At 37.6% G+C, this 13,160-nt stretch overlaps 1 protein-coding gene across 4 annotated transcripts in view; it reads right to left on the reverse strand.

The window, feature by feature from the left end:
* The window catches only part of LOC135216346 (coiled-coil domain-containing protein 22-like), a 394,256-nt gene that overhangs the window by 308,372 nt on the left and 72,724 nt on the right, over nucleotides 1-13,160 (reverse strand). For all 4 annotated transcript variants that reach the window (XM_064251575.1, XM_064251573.1, XM_064251574.1 and 1 more), the window contains exon 3: nucleotides 2,396-2,535. In XM_064251575.1, coding sequence (XP_064107645.1) covers nucleotides 2,396-2,535 — 140 coding nt within the window. The remainder of the gene's footprint in view (nucleotides 1-2,395; nucleotides 2,536-13,160) is intronic.

A 13,160-nucleotide genomic window follows, 5' to 3' on the forward strand; every position in this document is an offset into this window, starting at 1 on the left:
CTTGCGCGCCTGCATAACGATTGTAAACAAAACAACGCCTTGATCCGTGAACTCCCAGCATCCCCCAAGGCGCGTGATTCAAAAGTTTTCGGCTGGTAGGCCTATAAGTATTTTTCCGCGAATTTTTAAAAAAACTTTTTTGAGCCGACGTATGGTACGTCCATTCGGAAATCGGGGGAGATTTTGACTCGGCGTTTAATACGTCCATTCGGCGTTTAAGGGTTAATATAACTAAAATAACATTTTCAAGTATATCATCTTGTATACACCTATATAAGCAATGACATTCATAGAAGAAAAGGTCCAGTTTTGGGAAAAATGACCCCCCATAAAAAATTGAGTACAGGCCTGCAAATGGATACACTAAAAATAACGGTAGACTAAGAACAATGCCCTGTGGAACTCCAGACACAATAGGTCTTGGATCACTAAAGATTCCATCAACATCAACTCACTGACCTATGAGGAAATACTGAAGTAAACATAAAACATATTCACCCACTTTGATTCTTTAGTTATATTTAAGTGCCTTGTGATTTACTAAATCAAAAGCAGAACTAAAATCTTTATTCATTGTTCTACACTCAAAACCCTTATCAAGTTTCTCTTGAAAATGGCATGTCAAATCTAAAATCTAAAGGAGCATCGCAGATACCTAACTGCTTCCAATATACATATTGACTATCAGCAAACAATCCTTTAGAGTCCACATTATATAGTGGCTTAAAAATTAAGTTTTCTGGAACTTTAGAGAGGACAGGTAGAATAAATATTTCCCTGTAGGTACTGCAGTCTGCCAATACAGGCAGACCTGGGTTACGACGGGTTCCGCTCGACGTTCCCAGGTTAAGGCACTTTTCAATTATATTCATCAGAAATTATTCCCAGGGTTAACATGCATGTTCCAGGGTTACAATGCCTACAACGCTGATCTGGCAGATGAAATATGACACCAAAAATATAAAATATTCAATATTTGAAGGTTTTTTTGATGAAAAATGTAATAAGAATGCAGTTTACATAGTTTTCAATGCATCCAATGCATTAAAAGTAAGGTTTTCTGAGGATTTTTCACGATGTTCTGGCTTACATCGTAACCCGGGGACTGCCTGTATACTGTTCTTTGAAAGAGGCACTGTACTGCTAGGCTTGTGTTCATTCGCAGAGGAACTGTGATGCCATAAAAATCTATAGAATCTACTAATCTTGGAAGACAATACAATAGAAACTCTAAAAAGCATGAAGAATGTCCTCTGCCGTCAGAATCCCCACTAGAAACCTGGCCAAGATCTGCCATTTGTCTAAGTATAGGAGAATTCAGATGCCTAGCAGATGACACCATACCCCTAACTGAACCAGAATTCAAGTAAAAACCTGCTGAGCTGTACTTAGAACAAAGCAAAGAAACCTGAACTGAAAAACTTTAACCTTAAAAACAAATCAGAGAAACTGTCAAGAGTCAGGGTAAATTGGGATAAGGAAGCAGGCATCTTGCATGTCTACAGAGATAATCCAGTCATTCTGCTGGATGGCAGTTGGAGCTGTGCTGGAGGACTCCATCAAAAATGGAGTTAGCCAGATGTTCAAACTTGTTTAGAAGGAAATGGAACACTAAGGAATAGCTTCCAACTTCCTGAAGGCTTTGGGAACAAGGCACAGACAGTTGTAAAATCTTAAGACAAATCTGTCACCTACCCTATTCCCGACTTGTTACTCCCTTGTTGCAGAATCTGGAAGTTTTCCAGATGATGTAGGTATGAACAGAAAGCTAACAGAAAGGATGATGTGCGTAGGTATGAACAGAAAGCTAACAGAAAGGATGATGTGCATAAATATGAACAGAAAGCTAACAGAGAATGATGTAGGTATGAACAGAAAGCTAATGGAAAGAATGGTGTAGGTATGAACAGAAAGCTAATGGAAGAGCAGAGAGAGGTGGAGATGACATAAACTGAATCATGCAACCCTCCCTCAATACTTCCATCACCCATGGATCTACTCCTAGATCCTCCCAGACATGCCAGGTGTTAGCCACACAGCCCCTAAATGGGACCTGAGGACTATTCAGCTTAAATCTTTGCCACTTTGTCAAAGTTTACCCTTTATTTTGAAGGACTGTGCAAAATGAAAGGGATACAGAAACCAGAGGAAGTTCCTCTAACTAGAATCTAGTGTCTTGCTATTTTCATTAAAGGGTTTGTTTCTCCCTCCATGGTAATTCTTCAAATCAGTTACTGCCTACACTCTTGAAAATTCTTCTACTTTATAATTGTTGATGATTTTTCAATAAGATTTACCAGGCACATTTCATATACGTATATAAGTACTTTTTCCATCATATTACCATAGTTCCCTCGCTTCTATAATTATTTAAGATTAATTTTTTATTACTTACCATTTCAATTTCAGAGGAAGGCAAAATTCTGTCCCATTCCAACTGTGCAGCATGATGATTGATTAATGTTGGTATGACATACCTGTCACCTAGCATCTTCGTTATTCTTCTGGCATATTTCTCATAGTATATTTTCTTGGCTGCAAATAACAAATCAAGAATTCAAAAGTTAATAAATAACATGAATCATGAATCTTAATAATCTATCCCAGACTTTTTATTAGACCATGCCTTAATTTTTAGCTCAGGGATTTTTCTATTGTGTATAAGATCATAGATCTTGTGCAAAATTATTCAAATTACCAAAAATTCTAATCATATCACACTTTTCATGATTTCTTACTAAAGGTAGCTGAATCAAGTTTTTTTTTCTATATATCACGCAAAATATAAACTATAGTTTTGTATCGTAATACAGGTAAACCAATGTATATTAATTTCTCCATCAACCAGGAATATGTTTCCACTAAATTCAATATAAATGAAATCCTAACAGCCACAATTGCAGCTGCCCACCAAATGAACTGTCTCAAGTCTACTCTACATAATGTCAATAACAAGCCTTGCCCATTTCACTTGATGAAAGTGTATCAATATCCTGCAGGGAGCAGTAATAGTGGCAGTTGTTTCCTCTGAATATAACTACCCTATTTGAGATTATGTATGATTATCTCTACAACTCAAGCCTGAGGATGTCCCACTTGTTCGGGAACCTGTAGACAACAATTTTGGGAAGTCTGCTTACTGAGCCAGCAAGTCTGAAAACACTTCTGATGTAGCCAAAGGGGGCATCACAAGGATAATGCAGGTAATGCTTGATTTTTTTAATTTCCCCAGAACTAGGAGGATCACACTGAATGGTGAAAACTCACTGACTGCAAGTCCATCCCTCCCTTGAAGCACTGCAGTTTGTGATCCAGCAACATTGCAAATAGATCTACCATGTGGGAGCACCACAGGTATCATAATACTGTACCTTACAGGCATTTGCATTGAAATATCAGTCTGCCAGGAAGATCTAGCATTTCCTGCTCAAGGAGGCGACATTAACATTTCCAGATCCTTATTCTCAGACCTCTCCCACTGCAAAGCTGACAACTTTGCACAATCCTTGCAAGGATACACAGGACAGTGGTGCTTACCTCAGCAAGACATCCTCACTTGACAGCAGCCAAAGAAAAAGGACTTGGTGTGTTAACTCTGCTGAGAATGTTTGTGTATGACGTGGTGCATTGCGCTCATCATTTGTTTGTGAAGTTTGTTTATGTTTATGTTGTAAGTGGAAAAAGGAAGCGAATCATAATGATGTAGGCACTTGTCAGGTTGGAACTGAGAGGTAAATAAAGTAAGTTTTTTATGTCTGTCTTAGATTTATCCTGACACACTGGTCTACACGATCAACATGATGACAGTAGTTGAGTGGGAGTATTCCCCAACTCAACCCTTTCCCACAAATTAACTACCAAATTTTCAATAGTGACACCAGCTCGCACTCAGGAATACTTCCCCATAAAAAGGTGATCATTTGTATTTCAAAAAGAACAATGAAATATTTTATCACAACTGTATTACATATTGTATTATACATACTTACTATAGTATTTCTATAAAACTTAAGTACTTTAACCCTTTACTGCCGACTGGACGTATTTTACGTCGACATTTTTTGTCTCCCGTGTGCCGACTGGACGTATTTTACGTTGACTTACAAAAGTTTTTTTTAAAATTCGCAAAAAAATACTTATAGGCCTACCAGCCTAAAACTTTTGAATCACGCGCCTTGGGGGATGCTGGGAGTTCACGGATCAAGGTGTTGTTTTGTTTACAATCGTTACGCAGGCGCGCAAGCGCGAATTTCTTTCTTGCCGCACTAAAAAGTATCTGTGACACATCTCGGAAATTATTTCGTCACTTTGACATAATTTTTGTACCATTGTAAATTAGCCGTTACATGAAGTATTATATATGAAAATGTGCGCATTTTTATGTAGAATACAAAAATAAAATACTCATGATTGTAGCTTTTATCAGTTTTGAGATATTTTCTTATAAATAATGATAAGTGCAAAAAGTTCAACCTTCGGTCATAGAATACAAAAATAAAATACTCATGATTGTAGCTTTTATCAGTTTTGAGATATTTTCTTATAAATAATGATAAGTGCAAAAAGTTCAACCTTCGGTCAACTTTGACTCTACCGAAATGGTCTAAAAACGCAATTGTAAGCTAAAACTCTTATATTTTAGTAATATTCAATCATTTACCTTAATTTTGCAACTAATTGGAAGTCTCTAGCACAATATTTCGATTTATGGTGAATTTATGAAAAAACTTTTTCCTTACGTCCGCGCGACAACTCTTCCAAAAAAAATCATACATGCGATTGTGGTAATGTTTGCACCATTTTAAAATTAGGCGTTATATAAAGTTTTATATATGGAAATGTGCACAATTTCATGCACATTACAATTAAAAACAACCCATGGTTGTAGCTTTTATCAGTTTTGAGATATTTTCATATAAATAACGATAATTGCCAAAATTTCAACCTTCGGTCAACTTTGACTCTATCGAAATGGTCGAAAAACGCAATTGTAAGCTAAAACGCTTATATTCTAGTAATATTCAAGCACTTACCTTTATTTTGCAACAAATTGGAAGTCTCTAGCACAATATTTCGATTTATGGTGAATTTATGATAAAAATAACATTTTCTTTACGTCCGCGCGGTAACTCTTCCGAAAAAATCATACATGCGATTGTGGTAATGTTTGCACCATTTTAAATTAGCCGTTACATAAAGTTTTATATATGAAAATGTGCACAATTTCATGTAGAATACAACAAAAAATAATTGAAGTTTGTAGCTTTTCTCATTTTTGAAATATTTGCATATAAATCACGATAAATAGAAAAAAAAACCACGTTTGGTCAACTTTGACTCTACCGAAATGGTCGAAAAACGCAATTGTAAGCTAAAACTCTTACAGTCTAGTAATATTCAGTCATTTATCTTCATCTTGAAACAAATTCGAAGTCTCTAGCAAAATATTTAGATTTATGGTGAATTTAAAAAAAAATCTTTCCTTCCCTCCGTGCGCGGATTCTCCGCCACAAATCTCCGAAATGCGTACGTCCCATTCTCGGAATATTTGCTCCGTTTCATATTAGGCATTTCATAGAGTTTTATATATGAAAATGTGCGCAATTTCATGTAAAATAAAACGAAAAATATTTGAAGGTTGTAGCTTTTCTTATTTCTGAAATAATTGCATATAAAAAATATATATATATAAAAAAATTCGACATTTGGTCAACTTTAACTCGTCAGATATGGTCAAAAACTGCAATTGTAAGCTAATACTCTTACAGTATAGTAATATTAAATCATTTGTCTTCATTTTGAAAGAAATTGGAAGTCTCTAGGACAATATTTAGATTTATGGTGAATCTTTGAAAAAAATATTTGTTTACGTCCGCGCGTTACGAATTCATGCATTATTTTGTGATAATATTTTCTCTGTGTTGCTTTTATCGTTTTACAATGTGTTATATACCAAAATGATCGCAATTTAGTGTAAATTACAACGGAAAAAAAAGTAACTTGTTACCTTTAACCGTTTTGCGCACAGCGCGATTTGAATACAATTATATATGAAATTTCGTTTTTGCGCTATCATATATCGTATTATTTATATATGATAATGATAATTTTTTTCATTTCTGATGGTTGCATACTAAACTTCAGCCAATGAAAAAAAAAGGAGCCAAAAATGAACTCTTAATCTTGAAAACTAAGCGCGCTGTGATTTTTTGAAAAAAATATTTTTTCCGCTTCCTCGCTCACTCTGAAACACCTCCGGCACATGGGAGACAATTTTTTATTTTACCGCTTCGGCGTTTAAGGGTTAATATCATTTCAACTGATAAAACTGATAAAACTCTGGAGGATCAAGAGATAGTAAACAATCTAAACATTCCTCTACACCTGAGCAATGGTTCATTTGCTTCATTTTCCCTCCTGCATGGTGGTTCAAGCTATTTTATCATTAATGGGCTTCTGTTAAGAAGCTATATTTTCACAAAATAACAGAATACGTACTCTGACTAATGGAAAGACTAATTCAAACTACTGAAATCAGGAAGAAAATCAAGCAAACATTCAATAACACAATTGCATACGGTGTTGGCTGTAAAGTATAGATAAGGTATTAATAGAAATCCTTTTGTTAGGCAGTTTAACCCTTAAGAGCAGAGCTAAAAAAAACCAAATGCAGCACCCTATACTGGGCAAACTTTGAGGTTGGCCAATTTAAGAAAAAATCCATCAATGGAAAGAGGAAGACATGCAAATGAACAGGGTGTTAGAAAAATAACTAAATAATTCTCCATACCTTCCACAGGAAATTATAAAAGGCTATTTACAACCTATTTTGGGGCTTCTTTTACAAGACAATCATTAGTTTTACCAGGTTATACATACATGTTTTATCTAATAATTTATTCTATTCTATTTTGTAATATTATAATTACAGCTCACACAATGTCATAACAGATAAGAACTAAAATCATTACCAAATTCAGAGCATATTTGTTGTAAAATATTTACATAAATTTACCAAGATCAAAGATGCAGTGACTTTTAGATTATACATGTTTTTTCTATTATTCATTTCCCCTTTTCTTTGCAAAATTACTATCATAACTGACATATACTACTATCATAAAAGATAAGAACTAAAACCAACAGCAACCACTGGGTATATTTATGAGCATACAAATAAAGAGACGTCGTGGGAGAAAGAAGCACAACGTCCTCTTGAAGTCAAGATCACAACTAACTCATGAGCTGCTGTTACGGCCTCTGAGGGAGGTCCGCTTCAGGTTCGATATGAAATAAATAAAAAAAAATATTTCAACACCAACAGTTGAAACTGGGGATACGAATATAGAAAGAAACACTAACACAACAAAGGTTTACTTACAAGCCTACTAACAAAGGTAAATGCAGAATGGTATCTTCTATTTACATAAAAAATAGAATCTTACACTGCATGTACTGGGGGAACGGTGAGGCAATTCAAATACTTGCTAGTCAATTTGGCAATTCGAAGGGATGGCTTCTCAAAAGGAAAACGGTGATTGCAGACGTCCTCTTGACTTCGTATTGCAGAAACTAGTCTACTTGAAAGGCAGGAACTCCCCAAAACCTGTAGCAGGACCTTTTCTTCTCTGAAGTCTGCTCGACGTCAAGATAACACGAGATAATTTGTCCACTCCTGAAGACGACTAGACCAGTATCCAACCAACTCCCGAGCAACTTTTCTTCTGATCCTTCGTCGGTCCCTTTCTCTCTTATCTCTCACGGATAATCTCCGCTGCTGCTGATTTCTCACTGATATTCTAACCAGTGGCTCTTACTGAGGATATCTCTCTGTGACTAACTAGTGTCTCTCTTCTACGATCTCCGCTTTCTCCTGCTACAACTGTCGTATTTATACGGCACTCTGGGGGCGGAGCCTACGGCGAGCTTCACAGACTCCAGGGATTTCTAGAACTTCTTAGATGAATCTAGACGAGGTATTGCATCAGAAATCGCGGCGTTTCTCACGTCCCAACGAGTTCCACAACACTCCTGCCGATTCTAGAACAGCCGAGAGACCAGGCACCTCCAACACAGGCGCGAAAGCCTCCTTGCTGCCGAACTTCTCGAAAATGCATTCTCCTTTCCTTTAACTTCCTTTGCTATGAAGCAATTACCATCACACGCCCCCCCAAAAGAGAAAAAAATGAAATCAACTGATTTTATTTATTTTTTCTTAAGAGAAGCAAGAATTAAACAGCAGGGAAACAATTCTGCATAAAGCTTTAATACTTTTTCATCCACTCAACCACTCGTGCCAAAACAGAAAACGGTCATTAGGCTACTCATTCTGAAAAAACTAGAGAGGCTATCTGCTATAACATTATCCTTCTCTCTTACTATTTCCGTTTTCTGAACTCTGATTAAAACATATAAATACTAAAACACCTCTTGTGTTTTTCTTGAAACTAATCTCACTCAGTAACACTGTTACACGGGCGGAGGCCACGGCATGGGGCGTTGTTTATAATTCTGAAGCAAATTTACATTCATTGCCTTTGCTCTACTCTTACCCACATTAATTCTCTAATGTATATTTCCCCTCTTCTCTAAAACTGAAAAAGGACCGTCGAAATTATGAGATAAAGAGGAACCTTCTTTCTGGACTAGTACTAAAACTTTATCTCTTACACACAAACCTCTCTCTTTTGCTCTAAGATCAGGTTTTCCTTCAGTTTCCCCTTGACTTCCGTTGGGGTTTTCTTTCGCTTAGTGCCAAACGCTTCCGTTCTCCTCCGCTAGCTGCCAAACAACTCTTAGATTGTTTTTATAATACTCAAGATTAGTTATGCAATCATCTCTACCCTTACATCTAGATAAAGTTCCGAACATATTTATAAATACATTCTCAAAAGATTTGCCTACTGAAGGAATATTACACAACTGAACTCTAGGAATTACTTGAATCGGTTTCCCGGCAATTTGATATTCATGACAGCTTAAAGCATACCTCTTCACGTCATTTTTTATCTTAGGCCAAAAGTACGCCCTACTAATACACTTGAAAATTTTATTTACTCCTAAATGTCCTTGCTCATCATGTGCTAACTTCAAAACTAGCTCATGAAACTTCCTAGGAACTACTAATTGTTCTGTGACATCCCCTTCACTACTTGACTTAGGACAAACATGACACAAAACTTCGTCCTTTACACAAAAAGTTTCCTTACACACATCATCGAGATCATCATCCAGCTCACATTCAAAAATTCGGGTTAGTGTCTCATCCTCTCTCTGCAACTTGACTAGCTCATCCTTATCCAAAATGTTAGAGACTAATTCATCACCGTAACTAGGACTAGATACAGGTACATTTACAATGTTACTCTTGACAGCTACGCCTTCCCTTTGGCTATCACTGTCAACGATAGAGTTAGGTCTCTCAACCACACTCATGCCAAGATCAACCTCGCTACCTCTATCACTCTCGTTCGAATCCACGAACTCACTCACGTTCGAATCCACGAACTTACGTTCAAATCCACGAACGAACTCACGTTCGAATCCAGGAACATACTCACGTTCGAATCCACGAACTTACTTTCGTTCGAATCCACGAACTTACTTTCATTCGAATCCACGAACTTACTTTCGTTCGAATCCACGAACTTACTTTCGTTCGAATCCACGAACAAATTATGACCGTAGTCTACGTCTGTAACTAAACCCGACCTAGTTACTACCATTTCAGGCACTAGAATATTCCTCACAACAGGATTCACATTCTTGGATAAAGCTAAGTTGTTACCAACAATAATGTCAACGCCTTCAATGGGCAAACTGTCCACAACTGCAAGTTTTACTTCTCCTGACACTACCTGACTTTCTAAATTCAACTTCAACAAAGGACAAAGAACACAAGTGTTAGGAAATCCACCTAACATGACTTTCTTTTCCATATTGATTTCTGCCCTGTTCGGCACACACACACTTCTAATCAGTGAGACAGCGGCCCCTGTGTCTCGAAGCAAGACTACTTCTCTCGAATCTACTTCTCCAAGAGAGAAAACTACGCCTTCTGACAGAAATTCACCAAAAACTTTCCTAGTTTCTCTCATCACATCATCCCTACTTGACGAAAGGTTAACTAGAGACACTGGTTTCTTACCGTCCTTCTTTTCTACTGCATAATTTCTCGCTAAATGCCCTTTCCCATTATATTGGAAACAAGTGAATTCAGAGCCACTAGATGCCATTTTACTCTTACAAACCTTAGACGTATGACCAGATTTTCCACATGTATAACAGGAATAGCCACTTTTACTCACATTGCTATTACTAGGACTGAAACCTTTACTGTTTTGTACTCTACCGGACGAAGGATCATTTCGTTACTTACTAACACTCAAATTATGAGTTAAACTATATTCGTCAGCTAGCCTAGTTGCTCCTGCAAAAGAGACTTCTCGCCTATCTTCTATATAAAGTTTAATCTCAGGGGATACGTTATCTTTGAAGTTTTCTAACAACACTAAGTTCTTCAAACTATCAAAATCCTCAACCTTAGCAGAAGTTAACCAATCAAAAAACAGCCTCTCCAACTTCTTACCGTATTCTACATACGTAGTATTTTCATCCATTCTCAAATTTCTAAATTTCTTATGGTATGCCTCTGGTACTAACCTATACGCGCTAAGAACAGTTTCTTTCACAATATCATAATTATCACATTCCTCCTTAGACATGCAACTATACACAGTAAGTGCCCTACCACTCAAAACTGACTGCAAATATAAAGTCCACGTTTCTTTAGGAGAACCTACTCGTTCCATTAACTTCTCAAAACACATGAAATATGTCGTAACATCTTCCTCATCAAACTTTGGTACTAATTTTAGCACTGCACTCATACCTAACCAATCAGTTTCGTTTTCGTTCTGGCCTGACTGACTGTTAAGAGTGCTTTGTCTTAACCGAGCGATTTCCAACTCATGCATATGTTCTTTCTCTCTCTCTTCCTGCTCATGCATGCGTTCTTTCTCTCTTTCCTGTTGCTGCATCTCTCTCTCAGCTGCTCTCTCATCTCTCTCATACGTTTCCCTCTCTTTCCTTTCAACATACTCACAGAGATCATTCCCCTCTAGACCTAGGAACTTACCCGACTCAACAAACTCTTTCACCATCTCACTCATTCTGATTCTTTCTATATTCTCCGTTTCAAACTGTTAAAGTGTTGATAGCCTAAGCAAGGTCGCCACAATGTTACGGTGTCGAAATATCCTGGCAAAGGTCGACACAATGTTACGGCCTCTGAGGGAAGTCCGCTTCAGGTTCGATATGAAATAAATAAAAAAAAATATTTCAACACCAACAGTTGAAACGGGATACGAATATAGAAAGAAACACTAACACAACAAAGGTTTATTTACAAGCTTACTAACAAAGGTAAATGCAGAATGGTATCTCCTATTTACATAAAAAAAATAGAATCTTACACTGCATGTACTGGGGGAACGGTGAGGCAATTCAAATACTTGCTAGTCAATTTAGCAATTCGAAGGGATGGCTTCTCAAAAGGAAAACAGTGATTGCAGACGTCCTCTTGACTCCGTATTGCAGAAACTAGTCTACTTGAAAGGCAGGAACTCCCCAAAACCTGTAGCAGGACCTTTTCTTCTCTGAAGTCTGCTCGACGTCAAGATAACATGAGATAATTCGTCCACTCCTGAAGACGACTAGACCAGTATCCAACCAACTCCCGAGCAACTTTTCTTCTGATCCTTCGTCGGTCCCTTTCTCTCTTATCTCTCACGGATAATCTCCGCTGCTGCTGATTTCTCACTGATATTCTGACCAGTGGCTCTTACTGAGGATATCTCTCTGTGACTAACTAGTGTCTCTCTTCTACGATCTCCGCTTTCTCCTGCTACGACTGTCATATTTATACGGCACTCTGGGGGCGGAGCCTACGGCGAGCGTCACAGACTCCAGGGATTTCTAGAACTTCTTAGATGAATCTAGACGAGGTATTGCATCAGAAATCGTGGCGTTTCTCACATCCCGACGAGTTCCACAACACTCCTGCCGATTCTAGAACAGCCGCGAGAACAGGCGCCTCCAACACGGGCGCAAAAGCCTCCTTGCTGCCGAACTTCTCAAAAATGCGTTCTCCTTTCCTTTAACTTCCTTTGCTATGAAGCAATTACCATCACAGCTGCCTACAACTGTTGATCTGAGTCTAAAAGCTACTACTAGTGAATTTATGGGCCATAGAAGCTATGGAACCTCTTTCCCCCCCGATTTCTCCAAACTGATGGCACGTTATATTGATTGTTACTCATATGATGCTATCCATCCATTAAGGGTTAAAATGAAAATACTAAATAATTTTTACACACTGCACTATACAGATTAACAGCTCTTCATCAATACGCTAACACTTCATTATACAGTGGTCCCCCCGTATTAGCGGGGAATGTGTACCATAACCCCCCGGGAATAGTTAGAACCTGCAAATGTAATAAATACATTTTAGTATTACAGAATCTGTAAATAAAAACCCATGACCTGAGGTCATTGGCATTAGGAGGGTCCTACGTGACCAATGCAGATCTAGATTACGCTAAGCGCTGTCTGCAGTAGCCTGGTTTAAATCTGTTTAGATATGTCATCGTTTTGCATTACTGATAACTTTGCACAACAACTTCCATGGGAAGCGGTTGACCTGTTAACCTACGCCGGAAACTTGTAACTTCCGAGCCGGCGGACTACGTATGTTTTTATATGAATCGCTGAGATAGCTAATGTTTCACTATCGACGTGATGCTTTAGAAGTGCAGTTCTTTACCAGCAATCAAACATATTGGTCTCCCGACCGAATTGTCTCTCTTATTATGGAGTTACAGAATAAAGTTGTTATACCTTTTTTCAACTTATCTGTTTGAATCCTCTCCTTTAGTTTAAGAAGAACCAATCTACTAAGATATCACATAGGAGACGGAAGGAACCAGAAATACTTACGAATGACAGTCGTAAGGAGAAACAAACAGTCTTTCGCAAAAGCGAAGAGACTAAAACAAATACAGTCATACCCCTACATACGAAAGTCCCTACGCACGAAAAATCCAGGTTATGAAGGCAAAGACGAAGATTTTTTTTGCTTCTGTGTACGAAAATAATTC

This window comes from Macrobrachium nipponense, chromosome 6 (assembly GCF_015104395.2).
Source record: "Macrobrachium nipponense isolate FS-2020 chromosome 6, ASM1510439v2, whole genome shotgun sequence".
Lineage (NCBI taxonomy): Eukaryota > Metazoa > Arthropoda > Malacostraca > Decapoda > Palaemonidae > Macrobrachium > Macrobrachium nipponense.